Source organism: Caretta caretta, chromosome 3, assembly GCF_965140235.1.
Source record: "Caretta caretta isolate rCarCar2 chromosome 3, rCarCar1.hap1, whole genome shotgun sequence".
Taxonomy (NCBI): Eukaryota; Metazoa; Chordata; order Testudines; family Cheloniidae; genus Caretta; species Caretta caretta.
Window position 1 is genome coordinate 104,078,958 of NC_134208.1, and position 25,662 is coordinate 104,104,619.

Sequence of the window (25,662 nt, forward strand, 5' to 3'; positions counted from 1 at the left end):
CTTATATTTATTTCTATTTTCAGAACAACATAAATGCAAGATTTGAAATTTATTTTTAAAATAACACATGGTTGTTTGTATCAAGTCCCAAAGAGTGATTTAATCTTATATAATATATGGATTTCTTTTCTTTTTTTTTCCTCCTTGTGTGTGTGGGAGGAGTAATTTTCGGCAAACTACAAAATTCAGTAGTTTAAATCAGTGCTACTCACAAAGTGGTGGTCCGCGGACTGGTGCCAGTCCACGAGCTGTCGGCTGAAGGTCCATGGTGCCTGGGACCCGAGGCAGCGCATTCTGCTCGCGCCGGCTCCGCTCTGCGCGTGCTGCCCTGGCTTATGCTGGCTCAACCCCGGCCACTGCTGCAGCAGCTGCCGGAGATTCTGCCATGGCCGCTGCCATTGGCCGGGTCGCCCCCCCACCTTTACGCCACGGAGAGGGAGAGGCACAGCATGTGTAATGTATGTGTGTGTTTGTTTCCTGCACGTTGTGGCATCCATTCACACTGCCCGCTGCCCAGCCCCGAGCAGACAAAGCCCACGGACACACTAATAAGGAGAAGACTCATTAATCTCTGGCAATTTCTTGGGCTTGGCTGCCACCCCCTCTCCTTTTCTCACCCCTCCACCCCACTCCAAAAAAAAAAAGTAGCCCCTTGATGCTGGAAGACAGTTTAGCGCAGGTTTGGGGAGAGGAGGATTAATTATTATTGTTGGTGTTGTTGCTCTGTGAAATTTGACAGCATCTGCACTGATCAGCAGAGCTGGTGGAGGAAAAAGACACTGCAGTAGGTTGTCGGGTGGGAGCGGATAAGCCCCCTAAAAAATGTCTGCCAACTTTTATTACATTCATTATATTGTTTCTGATATAAATTAATATTACTACGAACGTTCAAGTAATATTTTCTTGGATCGTAATACAAATAATAGTCATTTTATACTATCGGCACAGACGCACAGCCTTTCAGTCAGTCTTCAGTGCATTTAAATGGGAACAGCTTTGCAAGTACGCCACACTCCCACTCCAATTAATACAGTGAAGAATGTTAGTTTTTCTGATCTGATGTGCTACGTGCCTATGCGAATACAATAATAATATGGCACAAATATGGTACCGGTCCCTGGTATACTGAAAAAAAATTGCCAGTCCGCCACATCAGATAGTTTGAGAAGCACTGGTTTAAATGGACTCTTCATAATACCCTCTCTCAAAATGAAATCAAATTAGAGATAACAAAACCAGCGTAATAGTGTAAGTGATATTCAATTTGTGTCAGGAGGCTGTAGTCTTATGTGTGAGTGTGCACACTTCTATATGCTTTTCTGGAATTCTTCCTTGCTGTGGGACAGAACATCAATAGCTGCCTCTTTTCAAAGCTTAAAGAGCTTGCATGGCATATTTAAAGAATTGGAAACCTTAATTTAATACTGAGTGGCTTACTGCATTTAACATAGGCTTTTGTTCACTGTGATTTTTGGGTATGTCAGTTGAAATAGAGCTATTACATTGATATGATTTTGTAGGTGTCATCTTAGTTTATAACAACTAGGGTGCACATTTCAAACTTTGCTACACTCATTCAGCATGTAGTTGCAAGCATCCTGGTTAGAGAGAGGATGAGCTTTATTTGGAGACTGATTAACGTATTCTTCCATAATACGAAGATATTATCTCTACATTGATGTAACTAATATTGGTAGGACATCACTTGACTCATTGCTACTTTCAGGAATTTGGTTTCCAGTACCAATGGAATAATATTCAGTTTAATATACTCAGTGGATATATTAAAAAGATGAGTAAGTGTTCATAATATTACTCAAAAAACTAGAGTCAAAGTGAATTAATTGGGAAGGGCTTTTTGTTGTTGTTGTTTGTTGTTACTGGCATATCGTAATGCTGTATTTTCATGAGGTGGCACTATATACTGTCTTATAGTTCCGTGCCTCCCACGTTGTTTCAGGATCCTTCATCATGGGGTGATCTCAGCAGTTTTGAATTCTTTGAAGAAGCAGACACTTCGCCTAGCAAAACTCCCTCAGGCAAAGTCTTACAGCTTCAGCAAAGAGAGGCCAATGCGTGTAGACCTGAAGGACGCCCTAGCACAAACTTGAGCAAAATAATGTTGAGTCAGGGTTCTCTTGACTCACCAAAGTCCTTATCTGCCTCAAAATGCAGCACAGCTCCGTTGGTCATTCTTCGCAAAAAGAGAGGGCATTCCAGCCACTTAGCCAGTGGCTACGCTAGCTCCTTCAGATTTGCTGAGGCCAGCAGTTCAACTCCTAAGCGCTCCCCTGTCAAAAGCCTACCCTTCTCTCCCTCGCAGGTAGATCAAGTCTTCTGCACAGATGTTACTAATTCTCAAAAGTCACCAGAGTGTTAACAGTTTAGAAACTAATCCTTTGGAACAAATGACTAATTGCTGTTGCACTTGTTGATTTCACTCCATGTTTGAATCTTCTTACTGCTGTTAATCTTCACCACTGAGTTTAGATTATCAGCAAGCTAACTGTTGATTCTCTTTTTTTTATTGTCTCTTTAATTCTTGGTGGTTTTGAAGGGGAAGATAGTTGTTTGCTTTTTCTTGCTTTTAATTCCTCCAACTACCAGAGTTTAACATTTCTGTTCGTTGTAACACTTTCCCATCTCTGTCCATTTACGCGGTGTGATTCACTGACCCAGAAAAACCCAAACTGTTTATTTAAATAACATGCAGATTGTGAGACAAACTGACAACAGCCAGAAAATTCAAATGATTCTTGCGGTGGGGTGGGACAGGGATAAAATTTGTATATGAAGGTCATCTTGATCTCCATTTTGAATTTCCTGTCATTTGTTGCTTTGTGTCACAGCTGTAGCATTATGTCAGCATGATTTTTTTTCTTTGTGGATTTCTTGGTTTTCTTTTATGATGGTCCTTAAAGAGAGAAAAATAATTTATTGGAGGTTATCAAATGCATTTTATTTATCTAAAGGTCTGCTACATTTGCAAATCGGTATATTTAAACATATATTATTGACTGAGCTAAGTGCATATTTTGAGATGTAACAAATTAAAAAGATGCACATACAAAAATATAGTACAAGTAGGTCTATTGGGTAATATGTATTTTGGCAAAACTTTGACTAACAGAGTAATGATGCCACTAAATTCATAGAATCATAAGCATTAGAGATGGAAATGAGGTTAAGGCCACACCCTCCCAATGCAGAATTTTTACCTAAATAATCCAACTGTCTCCTGTTCAATCAGTCCAATACTTGCATTTCAGAACATTCAGTGCATTTGTAACTTGCTATAATTTTCACTTTGTGCTGTGCAAATGGAATACTCTGTTTTCAGAGAGATAACAGGAGTTCAGTGTCCTATAATAAACACTTTATTTACTAATTTAAAAACATGCCTAATATTTTACATAAAGCTTAATGGGATTTAACCACCATACTCTATGAGCCAACTGCTGAAATCCTTACTCATTTTTACTGAAGTCTTACTTAGGCAAATGATGGTGGCAGTCATTTGCAGTTTATTTGATTAAAAACTGAATTGAGTTCTTAAGATTTAGCTTTGTGAGTAGTGGTAACTGCTTCTTATTGGAACAGAAAGTAATTTTTGTTCATAGTTCCAGCACTTGAAATGCTAATTTTTTTTTCATGATTCTCTCAAGCAGCTGCTCATGAGTTAACACCCTTGCCCTGTAATCAGACACGAATAGCCATACATACAATTATATGTGGATCAATAGAAATAATCTTGTTAATTGTCTAGAAAGATGATTTTTTTCCCCCAGTTTTGCTCAAAGGCAACATCATCATCTAGGTGTTCATATTGCTTTTTCTTTTCATAACTGCAGTTCTTAAACACCTCAGCCAACCATGAAAATCTGGACCTGGACAATCCTACTTTAACTTCCACTCCACTCTGTGGTCATAAAGTGTCTGTTACAACACCACTTCACAGAGACCAAACTTTTAAGACTCAGAAGGAGAACAATATGTAAGTCCTTTTTATTTTAACATTGTATTTTCAGACTCTCCGGGGTTTATTTTTTTCAGTTTAGGACTGAGCCAACACAAAATGCTGGATTGTTTGTTACAGTCCTGTTTGTTGATGCATTTTATTTGGATTTTCTTTAGTTTAGAAAAATACTTCTATTTTTCATTATAGAGTTTCTGAATGGGTAACAATCATGTATATACAGTCATCAATTTATTAGATTATTGTTTTACATTAAATGATTAAAACACGTGCTTCCTCCATAAAAGTAAAATAGCATAGTGTGAACTCATGGCATTATCACAGGATAGTATTTAATATTAATTTAATTTAATAATCCATCGGTCTTTAACAGTAGGTCACTTTTTCGTTGAATTATAGGGTCAGAACAAAGATGCTCGAACACATTCTCTGTAACAAAATTTTTCTCTTGCTCATTTTAAAGTTTCAGAACTCCAGCCATCAAGAGGTCAATATTGGAGAGTTCTCCAAGAACACCTACTCCATTCAAAAATGCACTTGCAGCTCAAGAAATCAAATATGGCCCCTTGAAGATGCTGGTAAGAAAGAAATGGTGATAAAAGTCACTTGGATATTAGTGTGAAGGGATTGCCTGAGACATAAACTATACATTTTTTTTTCCCTTTCAGCCTCAAACTCCAACTCATCTTGTAGAAGACCTGCACGATGTTATCAAACAAGAATCTGATGAATCTGGAATTGTGTCTGGGCTACACGAAAGTGGAATCCCTTTGGTGAAAAAAATCAAACAGGAGGTAAGGCATAAAACTTTTACGTGGGGCAACCTAAATCAGTTTCACAGCAAACGGTTCTATCAAACTTATTTTCAAACAATCAGATGTCTTTTTTTCCAGGTGAATACCAAGTTCTTAGTGCCTGAGCTAAATAATAAAACATATGAGCTAAATAATTACTCCTAATAATATTAGTAAGACTGTGTTTTAGTCCTGGGTATTTTTTGTAAAAGTCATGGACAGGTCACAGGAAGTAAACAAAAATTCACGGCCTGTGATCTGTTCATGACTTTTACTATATACCCCAAACTAAAACTTAGGCTGGGGGCCATGGATGCTCAGAGGGGTGGGGTGGCGGTTTGGGGGTGCTGTGAGTGCTGGGTGGGTGGCCCGGGACCCCCGCTGGTTCGGGGGGCAGGGGAGGGTTGGTGGGGCTCGCAGGCTCCCTACCCAGCTTCGTGTCTTTGCAGCTCCTAGGGGGAGGGGCGGCCAAGGGGTTTTGCACACTGCTCCTTTCACAAGCCCCGGCTCCGCAGGCGCAGCTCCCATTGCCCGGGAACTGCAGCCAATTGGAGCTGCGGGGGCGGTGCCTCCCTGGCCCTTCCACCTAGGAGCTGCGGAGACATGCCGGTGGGAGCCAGAGACCCCTCCCAGGTAAGGAAACCCCCCCCCACTGGGGGCACACTAACCTCCTTCCTCAGCCCCCTCCCACACCTAGACTGCTGCTGCTGGACCAGGGACTGCCAGCTCAGGCAACCCCTGAGCCAGCACCGGCCACTGCAGAAGTCACTGAGGTCACAGAAAGTCACGAAATCCATGACTTCTGTGACCTCCATGACCAACACACAGCCTTAGCTATTAGTACCCAAGTCTTCTCCCATTGACTTCATTGGAAGTCTCTGTTGATTCCAGTGGTTCAGGTTATTATATAATGTGCATTATTTGCATCTTATAAAGGTAGATTTGTCCAGAAATTTGGACTAATTTTTCTAATATTGGTGAAATATATAAAATAACCGAATGGGGACCAAACTACAGAGTGACCTAGAAGTCCGGTGGTTTGAAAATATCTCATTAAATTAATTTATCATTTATGCAAAGCCCCAAAATACATGCTCTGTCACTACTTTTAAAAAAGGATTACAACTTGTATAAATGAAAGTGGAACTAGTGAATATCTGAATGCACATATTCAAAGATCTGTTATTTTTTAATTGAGTATTTAAGAATTTTTGGATGTAAAGAACAAAATTGCTACAAAGGGCTAAATTGTGGCTTTGGACACCTGGACCCTGCGGACCAGTCCAGTTGCTGAGGAACTTAAAGCATAAATATTCTCATGGACGTTGCCTTTTAACACATGGTTCCTTTTCTGCTTCCAGGTGGAGTCTCCAACAGCTAAAGCTGGAAACTTCTTTTGCTCGAATCACTGGGAAGGGGAAAACCTGAACACTCAGCTCTTCACACATGCATCTACTATGGAAGATGTGCCTGTACGTACAAGTGTCCAAACTCCAGAACTCTTTCTTCATTTTTAATCCAACATTCTTAATGGCAAGAGACAGAACAATTTATTTTTAAACTTCCTAACAGGAAAAGTATTGGTGCATTATGTATGTAGTGCCATTTGTGTGTTTGTGTATTTTACACATATGTGAAAGACAAAGGGCAATTCTGGTCTTAATTAGACCTTTGTGACTCCCACTGAAGACAGTGGGAGTTGCAGGCATTCAGATATAGGTGTGGCATTCCCGATTGTCTTTGTAAAAGGCATCCACTTAGAAGAGAGCTGTACCTCTATATAAAAACGCCTAGATCACAGAGTTAGAACTGGTAGAAGAGAAGAATTTCCACTTGGGTCCCATTCTGGCAAAGCATGTGCTTAGCTTTAAACCTCTGAGTAGTTCTATTCAGTTCATTAGGATTGCTCACATGCTTAAGTGCTTTACTGGATCAGGGCCTTACTCTACACTTTATAATGCTGCTCTATAATCAGGCTTCAGGGATGAGAGGGCCCAAGCTCTCTATGCAACAAGGCACGCTATTATCCAGTGTGCAATTAGGGTGGATCTGTTTTTAAAACGTTTAAATATTGTTTGTGGTCTTTCTAAATTTAGTGTTATGAAAATTCCTCTAAATATTCCCCCTTTTTTTTTTTGTTTAGAATCTTCTTACTAGTTCCGTTTTAAAGATGCCAGTGTCAGAAGAGGATGAAAGCATTCACAAAACATTTGCAGTACCTAGAAACAGGCCATTGGCTAGTCCGTTGCAGGTAATTGATCTTCAGATATAAATATCTCTTTATATGTATACTAGACATCTCTTACAGAATGATTTAACAAGTTTTCAGGTGCAGAGAGGTGATATCTTAAGATTAATTGACCAAGGTTTAGCAAACTCTCGGCCTCACTTTATCTGGTTGTGCATTCAGTGGTACTCCATACAATATAATGTAGCAGAGTGGCACAGTCAAGCTAGTCCTTAGCTGAAAATAAGAGGATACCAGAGACGCACGTTTAACTCTAAAAACAACGGTGAGTCCTTGTGGCACCTTAGAGACTAACACATTTATTGGTTTAACTCTACCACTTGAAAACCTCTTAACTCAACAAGTCTTTTGTTCAGCTTTTGGTATTGGTCTCTCTTGACTGTATTAAATGTTTGTATGTTTTACTGTAATTTGAATAAGGCTAGATTCATTAAGTGTTTACATATATATGTTTTGCCAAATTTTAATATATAAATATTTAGCCTTTAACATTCAAAAGAAACAACATAGGGTCTGATCCATTTAGGTCATGGGAAGTCCTCCCACTGATCTCTATGTTCTTTGAATCAGGCCCTAGAAAACAACAATAAAAAGTTAGGAAATTGAATAAAACAAAAATAAAGCACTTTACAGATACTGACTAATTAAGCTTCCTTCAGAGCGTTCATTTTAAGGTAGATGGCTAAACAACATTATTCCCCTTTTACAGGTGGGGAAAACCGAGGCAGAGACATTTAAGTGATTTGCCCAGTGCCAGAGAGTGCGTCATTGTTAGAGTGGGGATTAGAACCCCATAGTTCCTAGTTTTCAGGCATGTGTTCTACAGTATACCACTAATACTCCTCCCCTCCCTCTCTAGCTAGTAATAGCATGATTCAGCATTTATGAATAACCTTTACTTTAATAAATACAGATTAAGAATAGTTTTACAGATAAACAATCTACTTTTGAATTTGCATTAATAGAAATGTTGATTATTTATTACAGTTCAACAAAGCAGCAAAATCTGCCTTTGATTAATTCGCTAAACCATGGTGTATAAAGCAGTACATTAAAAGATCATGTCTGTCCATGTTTCTACATTTCAAAGGTTAACAATATGTTAATATCAATAGTAGAACTGTGTGAGAACCAGAATTTCTATTTAGCAGGAAATTCCACAGTTTTAAAATTTGTTCTCTTTCCAAATTGGAATGAAAACAAGGAATTTAGAAATTTCCAGCAGAACCAAATTTTTGAAAAAAATTTTGCTTTGGGCCAATTGAAACAGTTTGTTTTGAAGCTGAGTTTTAAATATATATACATTTAATAATATAAAATAATTTCCTAAGTGAAAATTGGTTTAAAAAAAAGTGTTCCGTTCCAACAATTAAATGGAACATTTTTACTATATCAGAATGCTTCTTTTCCATATTCTTTTCTAAACCCAATTTCTTCAAAATCGACACATGCCAGTGTAAAGTTTCAATATGAACCAGAGGTTCCCAAATTTTTTTTGCTGCGCCCCCCTTCTCCATGGGAATCACATATAGGCCTCTTCCCCAACTCCCGCCCATCCGGGGAAGAAAGTGATTCACTGAGGGCAGAGGGCAGCTTATATCCAGAGTGGTTGCAGGACCCCAACTGTCTTCATCTCCAGAGGTGCCTATGGCAGCACAGACTGGAGCAGACCAGGGTCCTCACCCTCCCTCCCTCCCTGCCCAGAGCCTCTTGTTCCTGCAGGCTCCAGAGGATTTAAAATATGAGGGGCTGTGGCCTGCCAGGTATCCAGGACAGGACAAGGCAGCAATAGGAAGAGCACACAGGGAGTCCCCAGTGGCCAGGGAACTGAGAAAGGGGAGAGCAGCCGACTGCTGCTGGGGCACAGCAGGACTGCGCTTTCTCTTCCTGTCCCCAACCACTGGGAACTTCCTGCCTGCTCTCCCTGCTGCACAGACAGCCACCACGCCTCTGATAACCTCATCACGCCTTTGGAATTGCACCCCTCTCCCCAGTTTGACAATCAGCAGTTTAGACAAAAGAGCATTTTCTGGTGAAAAAGCATTCTGTCCAAAAAAAAAAAAAAAAATTCAGCACGCTCTAGTCAATGTGTATAAGATCAGGTTGCGTTACTGAAAGGTGTCTAGCTAAATCCTGAACTCTTCCATGGAAAAGTAAACCCCCACTGAATTTTAAGATTCTAGGGGAAGGGGTCGGCAACCTTTTAGAAGTGGGGTGCCGAGTCTTCATTTATTCACTTTAATTTAAGGTTTTGCATGCCAGTAATACATTTTAACGTTTTTTAGAAGGTCTCTCTCTGTAAGTCTATGTATTATATAACTAAACTATTGTCGTATGTAAACAAGGTTTTCAAAATGCTTAAGAAGCTTCATTTAAAATTAAATTAAAATGCTGATCTTATACCACTGGCCCACTCAGCCCGCTGCTGCAGAGGACTGGGGGTGTATGAGAGGGTGCAGGGGTCGGGGCAGAGGGCTGGGGGTGTGGGCTGGGGTCGTGGGGGTGCTCCCAGCCCCCTGCCCTAAGTGGCTCATGGCAGGGGGGCTGGAGGGGATATGCCATTTCCACCCCCTTCCCCAAGGTCCCTGGAGCAGAGAGTGCACAGGGGCTCATAGCAAGGGCAGTCAGCTGATCGGCTACAGGGAGGGAGAGGAGGAGGGGCAGGAACCCAGCACGCTGGGGGAAGAGGTGGGGGGAGGGGGGAAGCTTGCCTGCCCTGCAAGAAAAGAGCGGGGGGCAGAGAAGAGCGGGCCGGGCAGGATTTTTAATGGCACGCTGCTGTCTGCCAGGGTCGGCAGACAGCAGTGTGCCATTAAAAATTGGCGATGGCACGCGAGCCATAGGTTGCCGACCACTGTTCTAGGGTGATATTTTCCAAAATGACTAAATGAAGTAGGAAACCTGCACAACACATTCAAAAGACCAGCCTGGGAGCTTAAATTCATAATTTTGCTAGACACTAAAAGTCATGGACTGAATAGAGACACTGGATTTATGGCTTATTACAAAATTCTGTAACCCACTAACCCCTCTTTTTATCCTATGACTACAGGGGTGTTAATGGACCACTCTACCTTGAATGGTCCCTTAGAATATGTGCTAACTACTTATGCTGAAAGGTTTCAGAGTAGCAGCCATGTTAGTCTGTATTCGCAAAAAGAAAAGGAGTACATGTGGCACCTTAGAGACTAACCAATTTATTTGAGCATGAGCTTTCGTGAGCTACAGCTACGTCCGATGAAGTGAGCTGTAGCTCATGAAAGCTTATGCTCAAATAAATTGGTTAGTCTCTAAGGTGCCACAAGTACTCCTTTTCTTTTTACTTATGCTGAACTACCTGTTTGCTCTTGCACTTAGCTGTGAGGCTCTTAGGGCTTGGCTACACTTACATTTTATAGCACTCTAACTTGCTGGCTGGGGGGGGAGGGGTGTGTGTGAAAAATAACCTCCCTGAGCGCAGCAAGTCAGAGCGCTTTAAAGCTAGAGAGAGCTCTCTCCCAGTGCTCACGCGCGACCACACTCGCACTTCAAAGTGCTGCCATGGGAGCACTCCCGCGACAGCGCTTTGAAGTTTCTAGAGTAGCCATGCCCTTAGTACCTTTCCCAGACCTGAAGAAGAGTTCTGTGTAGCTTGAAAGCTTGTGTCTGTCACCAGCAGAAGTTGGTCCAGTAAAAGATATTACCTCCCCCACCTTGTGTCCCTAAATGACATAGGAGCAGAAATCCCATTGAAAATCAGCACTTGTGCTCCTTAGGAGTTTTTGAAAATCCCTCCCGAGTAACTTACAAAACATTACTGTCTGGTGAATGGGATATTTTGATCTTTGGAAATATTAAATCAAGTTACATTTCCTATTTTGTCAAAGTAAATTTTTTCATTAACTGTTATCAACCAAGGGCCTTATTCTATTTTTGCTCCTTCCTCATATCAGTATCTGTGGAGAGTTTTGGTATGTATACAGATTAATGTATCAGCCTAATTTCTGTACAAAATCTTGACACATTTCCATCAGACAAAAATGCTATTGCCTTCAGTGGGCATTAAGGAGGCTCAGTGAGTTTTTAGCGCCTCTCAGGATTTGGCCAAAAAGGCATTTTACCTAAGTAGGGACGGAATAAAAACTGACTTAATAACTTAGCCTAAGAATTAGTAACTGGGAAACTGAAAGAAGAACTAGTAGTAAAAAATACAAAAAACAAGTAGCTGACAGAAGACACCTTGGAACAATAGTTCAAAGGTTAAATTCTTTTCTTCTCCATACTTGACAAAGAGACATTCAATGTTCAACCCAAATATAAAATAAAAATTAAGAATGAAGCTACAGGCTGAAATGCTTACCTATTATGACTTATCTGTTTTCCCCCCAGAGGTGAAATACAGCCATTTTATAGTAATACAGCATCAGGGTTTGACTTTGTGTCTCTCATAACAAATCCAAATTAGTGACATGCAGATAAAGAACAAAAGAACCAAATTCATCCCTGGTGTAACTGTTGACATCAGTGGATTTACATCAGCGATGAATTTGGGCCAGTATTTCTCTCTCCAACTTGTAGGGACAATTTTACTATCATCAACTTCATTTCATCCACTATAGGAGGATCCTGTGTATGTAGTAAAAGCAGAATGTTTTCTAACAGGTATAAAACAGCTGAAACTCTTCAGTGCATAACCAGATTCAGTAAGCTTTCCCTTACATTGTTCCCCTCCCTGCTCCATTTTCTAAATGTTTCCTCCCTAGGTAGGTTTACTAGTAATCATAGAATCGTAGGACGGAAGGGAAGGTCTTCTACTCCCGTCCCCTGCACTCAAGGCAGGACTAAGGTGATGCCTAGACTACCACTGATGTTGGCAAAACTTATATTGCTCAGGGATGTGAATATTCCACCCCCCGAGTGACATAAATTATGCCTGCAAAAGCATTAGTGTGCACAGCACTGTGTCGGCGGGAAAGCTTCTCATGCCGCTCATTGTGGGTGGATTAATTATGTTGATGGGAGAGCTCTCTCCAGTCGACATAGAGCGACTACGCGAGTGATCTTACAGCACTGCAGCTGCATCGGTATAGCTGTGCAACTGTAAGCTCTCTCGTGTAGACATAGCCTAAGTATTATCTAGGTCATCCCTTACAGGTGTTTGTCTAATCTACTCTTTAAAATCTCCAACGATGGAGATTCCACAGATTCCCTAGGCAATTCATTCTAGTGCTTAACTACCCAGACAGTTAGGAAGTTTTTCCTAATGTCCAACCTAAACCTCCGTTGCTGCAATTTAAGCCCATTGCTTCTTGTCCTATCTTGAAGAGGTTAAGGAGAACAATTTTTCTCCCTCTTTGTGACAGCCTTTTATGTACTTGAAAACTGTTATGTCCCCCCTCAGTCTTCTCTTCTCCAGACTAAACAAACCCAGCTTTTTCAATCTTTCCTCATAGGTCATGTTTTCTAAACCTTTAATCATTTTTGTTGCTCTCCTCTGGACTTTCTCCAATTTGTCCACATCTTTCCTGAAATGTGGCATGCAGAACTGGACACAATACTCCAGATGAGGCCTAATAAGCACAGAGTAAAGCAGAAGAATTACTTCTCGTGTCTTGCTTACAATATTCCTGCTAATACATCCCAGAATGATGTTTGCTTTTTTTTGCAACAGTTTTACACTGTTGACTTATATTTAGCTTGTGATCCACTATGACCCCCAGATCCCTTTCCGCAGTACTCCTTCCTAGGCAGTCATTTTCCATTTTGTATGTGTGCAATTGATTGTTCCTTCCTCAGTGGAGTACTTGGCATTTATCCTTACTGAATTTCATTCTATTTGGAGAAATAGTCTGAAATGATATGTCCAGATCATTTTGAATTTTAATCCTATCCTCCAAGCATTTGCAACCCCTCCCAGCTTGGTATCATCTGCAGACTTTGTAAGTGTACTCTCTATGCCACTATCTAAAACAGGGGTGGGCAAACTTTTTGGCCTGAGGGCCACATCGGGGTTGCAAAACAGTATGGAGGGCCGGGTAGGGAAGGCTGTGCCTCCTCAAACAGCCTGGCCCCCGCCCCCTATACGCCCCCTCCCACTTCCTGCCCCCTGACTGCCCCCCTCAGAACACCCAACCCATCCAACCCCCCCGCTCCTTGTCCCCTGACCGCCTCCTCCCAGGACCCCCCACCCCAACTGCCCCCCCCCGGGACCCCACCACTATCCAATCCCCCCTGCTCCCTGTCCCCTGACCCCTATCCACACCCCCACTCCCTGACAGGCCCCCAGGGACCCCCGAACCATCCAACCCCCCTATTCCTTGTCCCCTGACCGCCCCCTCCCAGGACCTCTGTCCCTAACTGGCCCCCACTCCCTATCCATCCCCCCCCCCCCCCGCTCCCTGTCTCCTGACTGCTACCTCTACCCCATCCAACCGCCCCCTGGGACCTCCTGCCCCTTATCCAACCCCTCCCTCCCCCTTACCATGCCAGCTGCAGGACAGGCTTATTGGAAAGCCTGGGAGGTGGGTGTGCTCAAGCAGCGCTGCTCGCACGGTGGCATGGCTGCGGGGGAGGGGCCGGACTAGCCTCCCTGGCCGGGAGCTCAGGGGCCAGGCAGGACGGTCCCGCGGGCTGGATGTGGCCCGCGGGCCATAGTTTGCCCACCTTTGATCTAAGTCATTGATGCAGATATTGTAGAGAGCCAGACTCAGAACTGATCCCTGCAGGACCTCACTTGATATGTCCTTCCAGCTTGATTGTGAACCACTGATAACTAGTTTCCGGGAACAGTTTTATGCACCCACTTTAAAGTAGCTGTACCTGAAACTTTACTGCCCAGCCTGAAGCTAGACCCCAGCTCAAACAAACACCTTTGTTTATCGGAACACCCAGTTATCTGAAAGCTTTGGATGTCCCCCAAGCGGTTCAGAGTGTACTGTGTTTGGGCTTTATGTGATTGCTTAATTTCACCCAGAGTCCTTTCACGGTCATGATTCAAACTAAACTCCATTTCACTGCAGATGGAATTTTGCCTGAGTAAGGACTTCAAGAGATAAGACTTTGGGATAAGTCCTTACCCAGGCAAACTGATTCACTTCAGTGGTATTTTGTCCGAGGAAAGCCTGGCTCTGTAAGGGCTTTAGGATTTGGCTGTTCAAGTGTAATATGCATGCTTTTAAAGAACATTTATATATTCACTAACATATCCACTAGTCCATCGGATAACAAGAATGATCATAAAATATACAATACTAGGGAAAGAAAAACAGGCTAAATCAGACTGCGCACCCATTCCTGCAGTCTTCACTCTGGCAAAACACATCACCTCACAGCAGCCATTTTAAAATAGAAAACTTCTAAAAAAATTGATTTGTTTAGAAATAACACAAGGAAACTACATGTTGTACAAGCCCTACATGTTTAAACAGCACATTCTTAAACCTTTAGCTCCCATCACTTTCCTCTTTTTAACCACAGACTGACACCCTTCAGTTTGAATTTCCTGACTTTCAATGGTTTATGTCACAATCTTAATTTTCTTTTAAAGAATGAGTTTAATGCAAGTTAAAAACACAGTTACTTCTATTCTGGAGCCTTGTTAGTCTTCTCCAAGGGCCCTGGTTATGATATGACAGGATCTTCAATTTTCTCCTTTTTTATTTTGTGGATTTCTTACAGCACATTGAAGTTAGGCTAGAAAGCGAAACACATACACATGAGACCGCATATGTAGCTTGCAGCAGAGGTCTTTGTGAAGAACCTGCTGGTGACTGGCTTTCTGGGGATATTGGGGTCATAAGGCCATATGTTTCCCTCTGTTCCCAGAGTGAAGCAGCCCTAATCCCGCTAGAAGAGTTGAACTTTTGTGGAGGGAAATGTGGCCATGATGTATAGTATGTTTTCTGCTAGTTGGGTAGCCCCCTCTCTCTGTTCTATGGCTGATACACAGGCGCCCTTGCTTCCTTCAGTTGTGCAAAGCAGAAGAGGTCAGAAGTCAGGGGACAATCAGTCTGTGCAACAGTGTTCTCTCTGAGCAGCAGAACTTAGGTGCAAATGCATCAGAGGTGACTGCTGCCTTAACAGCTGTGGTTCCTTCATGCAGTTTTCAGAGACCACAGAAGCGGTACAGGCACATGGCAGCAGAGAGGCCATTGCAGTATTATCATGAGCTTTGAATTGAAATAATGTAATCTAAAGGGGGAAGAAAAATCTAAAGGGAAAATCCTGAAGTCTTTACTTGGGAACAAAATCTGACAGGTGTTCAGTGTTTGTCCCATTATCCTTACCCAGGAAAACTCTCGTTGGTTCCAAATGTGAATGTTGCCTGAAATAGGATTCCTATCACTACCAAATACTTGTTCCTAACATTGATATAATCAGTATAATAATAAAAGCCAAAGGGCCGTGACATTTTATTTTGTTTAGCAAGAGTGGGCTACATATCTGTACAACTGGAAGAACACCAAGTTGGGAAGGGGATTGCTCAGTGCCCCAGTAAGAGCCAATGTCTACACCGCAGTTAAACATCCGTGGCTGGCTCATGTCAGCTGACTTGGACATGCCGGGCTTTGGCAGTGGGGCTGTAAAATGGCAGTGTAGATGTTCAGGCTCAGGCTGCAGCCCGTAGGGTCCCAGAGCCCAGGCTTCACCCAGAGCCCAAATGTCTACAACACAATTTTATAGCCCTGCAAGCCCAATTCAGCTGACGTGGGTCAGCCACGGGTGTTTACTTGCAGTGTAGACATATCCTTAGTGCTATTATATTGCTGCTACTTAAGCAAATTAGAACTGATTAGTTGCTAAGCAAATGAAGTACGATTGGTTTACAGTAACTTGACATCCGCATTAATCTTCACATGGAACTGATAAATAGCTAGTGAAAAAACATGCCTCAGTTCCAAATACTGATGAAATAGGGAAGCTTAAGGTTATATTTGATGGGTATTATGTTCTGTTAGGGAAATACTTTATTAGGGCATCTATTCTGCTGTTACTGTTAAGTAAGGAGCTCTGCATTTCTACTGTAACCCTGCTTCTAACGGCATGCTGTCACTGAGCCATAAAATATCAGTATAGGTTGCAATTAGTCTCAGTACCCCACATACTCTAAGTAGAGAAGGAGGGTAAAACACTCTCAGTAGTCTCACCCCTTAGAATGTCTGTGACAGTTTCTTTAATGTCAGAACAACTGGGCCAAATGCTGCTCAGATGCACCTGGGCAAATGTAGAGGAACATCAATAACTTCAGTGAAGCGATTGCAGATTTTCACTGGCCTAACTGAGATCAGAATCTGGTCCAGGGAGTTTTAAATATATCTTCCAATACGTGCCTTTGCCCAAGAGTTTTATTATATTTCCATCAGTGTAGTAGTTCTGTATTACGTGACTACAGAAGTGCTTGTTGCGAGTACCATTCTTAGCAGGTATAGTGTGGTAATGCTGAAAGAACATGTTAAAAATATACAGACAGCATAATATAAGGAATTCATACTCTGGGCGCAGAAAGGCTAGTCCTGTCAGAAAAGCACCTTTGCACAGCCTTGTCTTGCTTTACTGTTCTGTTTTCTTTAAAGGATCCAAGTTTTTATTTAAAGTGCTTTAATTGGATATCCCAGTTAAAGCTTTAACAGTTTGTTTACAGTTCACTTCTGCCTGGGGCAGCTGAAGGCACGTTACAGGATAAGTGAGATAATTCATCTGCCAAGAGAAGGATGTCCTGGTAGGATTACTGATGCAAAAAAATGAACCAAGGAGAATGACATGGCTAGAATTGTACCACAGGTCTCTTAATTGTATGGGAACTCATGGTAGCATACATATTCTGTTTTTTTTCCATTATTCTAATTTAAAGAGGGAAGAAACTGTCAGTGAAAGAACAAAAATACTGCTACAGAAATATTGGTAACTGTAGACTGAAGAATTCTTACCCATATGCAGACTTAAAGGCCTGATCCAGAGCCCATTTGGCTTCAGTGGGCTTTGGATCATGCCCTAAAGCTTCTAATTATGGGCCCAATCCTTTAGTCTTTGTGCAGCAAAACTCCTATTGACGGCAACAGTTTTGCCTATGTAAGGCACTGTTAAGTGAGCTCTGAAACAGGGAAGGTAATGACGGCTCTCTAAACGGTGTATTTTAGTGTCTGGTTCTGACCTGTTTCCTTTATGTCTCTAGCTTTCTGCTCAACCCCTGTCCCTTTCTTTTAATCTTTTGATGTAAGTATTAGGCTCTGCTTTCTGCACTCATGTTGAAATTCTCTTGAAACTGAGCCCTGCTGACACTTTTGCTGATCTGATTCATTGTGCTTCTCAGCCTCCAAGTTGCTTTTCCCTCTTTACAAAGTGGATTCTTGGACTTTTTATTCACATCCGGAAATGTGCTCTGCCTGGGTTGTGAGACCTAACAATCTGTGCCAAGAGTGGAAGTAGAGTTGCCTGAGTTCAGATGACTTTAACACATGCCTCCAAAAGTGAGCTGCAAGGCTGGCAGAGCAAAGGCATTGTGCTTTGTTAGGGGCTTGTTCTAACTTTCTTAAAACATTATCTGAATACCAAACGACAAGAGTGAAAACTTCAATAGAAATCACACAGGTACTTTGGTCCAAATTCCGTGGTCCTTATTCAAACAAAACTCATACTGACTTAAATTGGACTAAAGAATTTGGCTGTTCATGGGTACTTTGTGTGTGTGGGGGGGAGGGAGAATTAATAAAGTCTAAATTTCTAGTACAGATAGAAAACATATTAGAAGCCAAATTCTGCCATCATGTGAGTTCTGCTCTATAGACATAAGTCACTTAAAACTGATGCATGTTGTGGATCCACTGAATTCTCCTCTACCCCTCATAATATTTGTGTGCCTGATCTAACTCTGCTTCCTCATTGTGGCATGGGAGACAACAGACACCAAAAGTAGGGTTTGGTACTGTTTCATTGGATTCTTCCATCTTGACACTCACTTAAATGAAGGCCAATGTGGTAAAAATGTTATTTAATGCTTTTTAAGTGGAATAACAGACATGTAGCAGCCTGCTGAGATATGGAGATGGCAGGATACATGGGTTTTTAAACACATACATCTCTTAATGCAAAGAGCCCAATGTAAAAATACCTGACACTCAAGAATAGTTTATGAAATTGGGACACTCTCTGCATGATTTTAGTTCCATGTTTAAAAAATTGTCAGCTTGTGACAGATGGAATCTTGCTGCCATATGTTTTCAGCTATTTAAAGGAAGACTGAACCCACTTTTGTAGACCAGCACATTGAAACTTCAGAAGCTCAGAAGGAAAATGGAGACATACTTTTGTCATTTAAAACATCAGACTTCTGGAATGACCAAACAGGGGAAAGTTTTCTTTCAACTATTTACTAGAGACCAAATTTGACCCTGCAGTAAAATCAGTGGCGTTACACCAGAGATTAATTTGACTCTTTTGAGAGAGAATCCAGAAATGTGGGGGGTAAACATTTCACAAGCACCTAAGTCACTTAGGTGTCTAACTCCCATTGAAAGTCAATGTAACTAGGTTTCTCAATGACTTAGGTGCTTGTGAAAATTGAACCCTGGAAGCTGTTTACCTAAAACATACGAGGAAGTTGCAGCATTTTGAGGCATGTCACGTGCGTCTCTGTGAAGTGAAAAGTATGTCACACCTGCTTTTCAGCTGTGGTATGTAATCTAGACGGAGTTACACCACACGGTGTATGACAAGATGAGGTTGGGTTGAACTAGGTGTACGATATGTCTCTTCACAGATACATGCAGAGCCTAATGATTTCATGTCTGACCTAGTACTCCTTCTGGGTGAGGGGACTTTACTGGAAGTCAGTGGGAGTTTTGCATGCAAAAAGACTGTAGGATCAGACCCAACATTTGGAATCTAAAAATAAATCGGTGAAGGCAAAAAATAAATTTAAAAAAGAAAAATCCAGATATAATATGATGCGCACCAGCCTTCACCTGGATTCCACTGTTTATGTGTTGTATCCCTTTCCCTCCACTGGTCATTTATTCTCTCTCTTTCGGATTGTAAACCCTTTTGGGCAAGGAGTACGTCTGCCTATGTGTTTGTACAGCACTCTGCACAGCAAAGTTTTTATTGGGGATATTTGTTAAATGTTATCTAGGATAACACATGTATATAATCGTTCAAATTATATACTGGGTTCCATGGCTTTTCACATCAAACCTAAATGTGTCTCAAATAACATTGTTCCCAGTTAGGATGATAGTCTATATAAATTCAGGTTAGAGACTAACTAAGGAGCCTATTATGTGTTCAGTAGGCCAAAACAAGTACCTTAAACAGCACATGCTTTAAGCTAGAGTCCTAGAATTAGGGCAAATAATGACCATGTAATTGAACAGTGTGGATCTTGAAATGTACAAGATGCTGCATGTTGCAGGCAAAGGAGGATTCGTGTTTGTTTCTGCTGATTTGGCCACACTTTTAGATCTTCAGGCAATCAGGAGATCCACCAACTTGGTTGTTAACAACAATTCCCCTCTTAGCAAACAATTTTGAAGCAAGTAATTATGTTTAGATGTTTGGAACACAGAAATTTGTATGGCTAGCACTGCCTAATAATGCAGTTGTGTGTTTAGATGGTAAATTGTCCTGGCAAAAGTGTTAGTTTGAACAACAAAAATAGATCAGAGGAAAAATGTGTGTGTTAGTAAATTCCAGGAGCTGAAATTCCTACACTACTTATGGCTCCAGGCAATGAAGAATATTTCACCTGTATAGTGAGTAAACAAACACACTGTGCGCAGCCCTCATAGTGGATATGTTTATCTCAGTGTAACACTGTACTGAACAGTCTCCAGTCCCTGTAAATAATCCAAGAACTGAAATGTCTTCAATTATAATTAGCCTGTTATTTCTGCTGAAAGCCAGTTCTCCCCCTCCTCCTTTCTGCTAAAGTGGATCTGCGACTGGGTATGTGCTAATCACTACGCACAGGCAAAAGTGGCTAAGAAGGTTGAACTATTTGTTAGCTGCCGTCATGATCATCAAATCTGGTTGAGGGGTGCAGAGGCAGGTAGAATCTATCTTTATAGTCTAAAAATGCAGCAGGAATTTACATGTGCCTGTAGTTCTTAATCTGTCAGAGCAATGTTAGGTTAACCTGCAAAGAACATCTCTAGTTAGGCCTTTACTAGAAAGGCAAGAGAAGGGAACTCTCTGAAGATACTCTTGTACAGAGGAAGGACAGCCTTCCAAGTCTCAGGAGATTTGAGTTCCATTCCCTGCTCTGCCTGTTTGATCGTAAATCATTTAATCTCTTTCTCTGCCTCAGTTACCCATCTGTAAAATGGAATAATATTTCCTTGGTATATCTTGTCTAATTAGATGTTAAATTCTTCAGGGCGGGGGACTGTCTCCGAGTATGTTTGTATAGTGTCTCGCACCTTGAGGTCTGATCTGAGCCGGGCCTGGAGGTGCTACCGTGATACAAAAAAATAAATAATATTCTACCAGACCCTAACTTCTCTCCTTGTTTTTAAAATTTAGCACCTGAGCAATGCCTGGGAATCAGCATCCTGTGGGAAGATAGAGGATCAGATGATCCTCACCGAGCAGGCACGCAAATACATGAATGCATTCTCAGCACGGACTCTGGTCATGTAAAGGGTCTACAGACAAGCATTACGGTTTTCAAAACACTTCACGTTGACCTGGAATTCACCGTTCCTCTACATGGAAACTTTTCACGAATGGGAGAAGAACATATTTTTGTTGTGGTACAACAGTTGGGAGCAGCACAAAGTGCATTTAGTCACGGAGCATATTCTTGTTGGATTTCACCCAACTTAAACGGATTTTTTTAAAATAAATGACACTTGCCTAAATTATTAGGCATTGAATTTTAATCAACGAATTATTATCTTAATGCAGACTTTTAAAAATCAAGTGATTGTTTTTGTACTTTTTCAGATCAAGCAGACATAATACACCAGTATTGTTATTTCAGTGACAAACCGTGTGGGGTTTTTATAAAGAGCAGGTACTCAGACAGTTCTATTCTGAATCACTGAACAAAATGCATTGGTACAAAATACTGCAATAAAAAAGCATTACTACAAACGCTAGTCTATACAAAGGGGGAAACTGATCAAGATTGTGAATGCTCAAAAATCCATACCGTTTGAAGTACTATTTGATTTTGTTATGGTTTTAGACCACTTATACATTGTGTGTTTCTGTTTTGGGGGGATTTTTATTAGCTTGCTTTAAAAATTATTACTGTATGAAACATAGATTTATGAGAGCAAATTATATTTTTATTCAGTAATTTAATTTTGTAAATGCCAAATGGATACTGTGTTTTGCTGCTACGGACTTTAGCATGTAGACATGCTGCCAGTGTAAAAGGGGCAGTAGAGCTTTATATGGAAAGAAAACAAACTTTGGTGTTAGCTAATTGACTCTGCACTAGCATTTCAGACCTTTTTATTTTATTTTTTTATATATTTACTTTCCCCCTCCCCCTTTTTTTATAAGCAATACTTTTGAACACTGTTCCTGGGAGATTTCTTTTTTATTTTTTGTCTGGTTGTGTTTTGTTTCTCATTGGTTTGTAAGAGCATGCATTGCACCTTCATATGTTTGGGAGAACGCTGTCTTGTTCATGTTGTCTGTTTCGTTCCATGTTTAGCCTAATTGTTCCCTAACTTGGGTTTCACATACTGAATCAGGTTCTTAGAAATGTATGGTTCTTTATACTGCCGTACCAAACCTCTACCGATCTGGCAAGAACACTGGTTTTTTTTTTTGTTTGTTTGTTTTTAATAAGACTCTGACTTTGCTGCCTTAATAGCATTTGGTGCAGCTTCATCTGCACTTAATTTTTGGTATGACAATGTACTGCCTTGTAGATAAATAAAGTGTGTCCTTTTTTTTACTTAAATTCGCTTAGTCTCTGAAACTTGCTCCTATTAAACATTATTGTCAGAAATAATATTGCCACCATCAGGTCAACGGGCTTGAGGCCAATGGGACAATTAGGTGAGTAAGCAGTAGCAGTTGGGTTCTGCCTCAGTCCAGTATATAGTAGTAGTGTATTCTTAGTAGCAGTCTAAGAGTAGGACTTTGTTCAGACCTCAAGGGCCTCATCCTGGTACACAGTCAACACCCTCAACTCTTATTGACCTTTATGGGAGTCAAGGGTGCTCAGCTTCCAGCATATTCAGGCCTGAAAGCTACAGCCACACCAAAAAACAGAGTAATCTTGGCAACTGAGGGGCTAGCAGCAGCTTCTGTGCAAAACTGGTGCTCTGCTGGGTTATTGTCCAGTTTATTTGCATCCTCCCATTTGAGACTGGCATACCAGATGCAATAAAAGCAATATCCTGGGTGCATATACTGCAGCAGGGCGTTCATGCGTACTTTTTTGCACGGCTCAACAAGCCAGAGATCAAAATCTAACCCAAAACTCCTAGTGAGTTTCATGGATAAGTGATCAGGCCTGTAGGGCCAGATCCAGGACAGTGCGGAGGAGAATCACACTCCCTAGGTTTAGCTGGAAAATGAGGGCACTCTGCCCCTTGCTCTATCAGCTTTTCAAGAGATGCTATCATATAAGTCAGTATTTAAAACTATCATTCATCTTACTTAACTGTTGCAGAACACCCTGTGCTAAAATTCAAGTTGATGCAGGTGTTCCAGAGATACACTGCTGTAAATGAGAGCAGAATTTGGCTCCATCTGAGAGACAATTTAACATAATTTGAGACTCAACCTACTAAGTCTCTAAGAACCAGGGCTAAGATCCATACCCTGACTCTAGCCCCTTTACTCAAGGTAAAAGGGCTGCAACAGTGTAAAGGAGCTCTTAGAGCCCCATATCCCCCTGCGGGAAGGTTCTCCCGGTACAGGCATGGTAGTAGATTGCCATAAGGTTGCCCTTCAAGGATGTCCTTTGCAAGCTTTGGCACATGGGTGTGCTGGGGCGGGAGGTGTATGGCAGGGTGGGCCTCTGACACCAGCGCTGCAGAGGTTGCAGGGAATGCTGCAGCCCATAGGCCAGCCCGGAGAGACTTGGTCTCATGTAGACAGGTTCCCCAGGGCTGCCTAAGTTACTTTGGAGGCCCCTGGAGTCCCCAAAGCAGCCCAGTATAATACAAGGTCAAAAGATGGCTTGGAGCGACCTTAGCTGCCTTCCTTCTGTGCTGTGACTAAGATGTGCAACACAGTTTCTCGCCTAGGTCATCTGGTGCACCTCCAGAGGTGCAGTTCAGGGAAAGGAGAGGACCAATGTGACTTTGCAGCCCCTTTGAAGAGCCTGCATTCTTGGGTGCTTTTGGCCCCTGGTGTAAGTAGGAGCAGCCACAGGCCAGCGGAGGGCTGCTTATGTCAGCCTTACGCTGCCCACACACTGGGGGAATTGCTCAGCCTCCTGCGGCTTATTTACTGTCTTTGTAGTCTGCTACAGTGGGGGATAGCACCGACTCTCCGCCCTGGGGGCATGAAATTGTTTATACAAAGTGAGAGGGGGGGCTGCAGGATTTCATGGACAATGAAAAGTGTTCTATTTGTGCATGTTACAGCTTAAGTAAGGCTTTGAAGCTAAAACAACCCCAAACTTATGCTAGGTCTCTCATTTCACTGAGAAGCCTGCCCCTGGCTGTGAAGGTCTGCAGTCCTAACTGCAAAGCACTGCTGGTTTTTGAGAGCACGTTACTGTAACCATCTAGCCAGGGTTTAGCTAAATAGAGAATCTGGAGGTTTGCTCTGGAAATACCCAGCATTGGAACTTTCATCTTTTTGCAGAGGACTAATCGCCCTAACATGGCATGCAAACATCGTTTTAATAGGTGCCTTATTTATGGTGACAGTTATAGCTAGTACGTCGGAAAACTCTTCCTTTTTCCTTTCACTCCTTTTATTGAAAATGCAAAACACTCAGCAGATTAAGCCTGATTTGCATAGAATTCTGCATGCATGTGGATCTTGGAATGAACAAGGGAACAGGCTTTGTTTGAATGCTGTGGCCCACATATTTGATTATTTATTTTTTTCTACCAACTTTCACTGTGCTTGCTCTTCAAAATAAAGGTTAAATCCTGCTTGCCGTGTTCACCTGAACAGTTCCCTTTGGTCAAATTCTGCTCAAAGGAGTAAAATACACCCCCTTGCAGAGGCTCAGCATAAGTCCTATGCATTAGTTAAGCAGCATTCAAACCCTCTCTTGAGGTTGTAAGTGGTCTTCGCAAGAGGTAATTGGCTTTGTGCCAATTCAGCTTCTGCACTTGGGTGAATTTACCCCCGACTGTTGGAAATATGAAGTCACTCCAGCAAAGTCAATAGTGTACGTGAAAGTAGAATTTAGCCCACTGAGATTCAGTCAAGTTATTCTGCATTGAACTAGGAGCAGAATTTGGCTCAAACATTTATGAACCGTTTTACAGCCCTGCAATTATAGGTTCATAACATCACCAGTGTGAAGGCTTTTGAATTTTGCAAAGAATTATATATATGTATATTATTTAAGCAGGGGGCACTAATTTCAAAGGTGTTATTTTGTCTCGGGTGCGGCGGGGGGGGGAGGTATTTTAAAAAGAGGCAGAGGAGCAGTGAAACAGTAAACAGAAAATACCAGACCATGAAGCAGTTTTCCAGCAAGCTTTGCATTTTTTTACCTGTCCTCAGTGCATTGTTCCAGAATAGTGCATTTTCTGTGCAAGAGGTTCCAGGTTCAAATCCTGGAAAAGACTCAACTATGTGAGAGCTACCATCTTGGACTGCGGATCTCCAGAGCGAAAAGTATAAGTCTGTACATCTTGAGCTAAAGAGCCACTCTCTCCTAGCTAGTGGCTGTAACGGATTCACATCTGCAGTGGATCAGACACCGCAGGAGACCCATAACACAAACTGACCACTGGGTTACATCTCGCTACAAAAAGCTGGAGGAAAAATATTTCCCAGGTGTTCATTATTTTTACCGCCTTGCATGGTGTCAGGTTTCAGAGTAGTAGAAATGTTAGTCTGTATCAGCAACAACAACGAGGAGTCCTTTTGGCACCTTAGAGACGTAACACATTTATTTGGGCATAAGCTTTTGTAGGCTAAAACCACTTCATTCAGTCACCAGTCATTTAGCCCATGAAAGCTTATGCCCAAATAAATGTGTTAAGTCTCTAAGGTGCCACAAGGACTCCTTGTTGTTTTTGCTATTACTTTTACCCTCACTCTCTTGGTCCTACTGTATTCTCCCTAGCCATCCTTTTGGCATTGCTCCTTCACGCTGGCTGGCCAGGCAAGTGGTTGGCTCTAGAACAGTGGTGTTCAACCATTTTTTAATTTGTGGACACCTAAAAAATTTTGAATGGAGGTACGGACCTCTTTGAAAATCTTAGACACAGTCTGCGGACCCCCAGGGGTCCATGGGCCACAGGTTGAAAACCACAGCTCTGGAGCAAACCGCAACCCCACATGGTCAATCATTTAAACCAGGTGGTTTATCCACCCTTTCTACCTTCCCCTTCTGCCAGATTAAATTCTATATCTAAATCATTCCCCTATGCAGGGGGCAGAGGAGGAAGGATTTAGTTTATAGAATAAACCAGGCTGTTTCTACTAGGAAGAAGAAAACGAGTTGAGGAGAGTAAGTATTATGGTTTTTAAACACTGTTCTGCATCCTGCTTGGCTGCTTTTTCATTAT

At 41.8% G+C, this 25,662-nt stretch overlaps 1 protein-coding gene across 4 annotated transcripts in view; it reads left to right on the top strand.

Moving 5' to 3' along the window:
* The window catches only part of MYB (MYB proto-oncogene, transcription factor), a 35,149-nt gene extending 13,241 nt beyond the window's left edge, over nucleotides 1–21,908 (top strand). For 3 of the 4 annotated variants that reach the window (XM_048844484.2, XM_048844485.2, XM_048844483.2), the window contains 7 exons: nucleotides 1,961–2,323; nucleotides 3,852–3,994; nucleotides 4,440–4,554; nucleotides 4,645–4,770; nucleotides 6,132–6,242; nucleotides 6,914–7,021; nucleotides 20,513–21,908. In XM_048844484.2, coding sequence (XP_048700441.1) covers nucleotides 1,961–2,323; nucleotides 3,852–3,994; nucleotides 4,440–4,554; nucleotides 4,645–4,770; nucleotides 6,132–6,242; nucleotides 6,914–7,021; nucleotides 20,513–20,629 — 1,083 coding nt within the window. In that variant the 3' untranslated portion in view covers nucleotides 20,630–21,908. The remainder of the gene's footprint in view (nucleotides 1–1,960; nucleotides 2,324–3,851; nucleotides 3,995–4,439; nucleotides 4,555–4,644; nucleotides 4,771–6,131; nucleotides 6,243–6,913; nucleotides 7,022–20,512) is intronic. The other variant, XM_048844489.2, reaches the window with a different exon arrangement.
* Nucleotides 21,909–25,662: the final 3,754 nt, after the last annotated feature.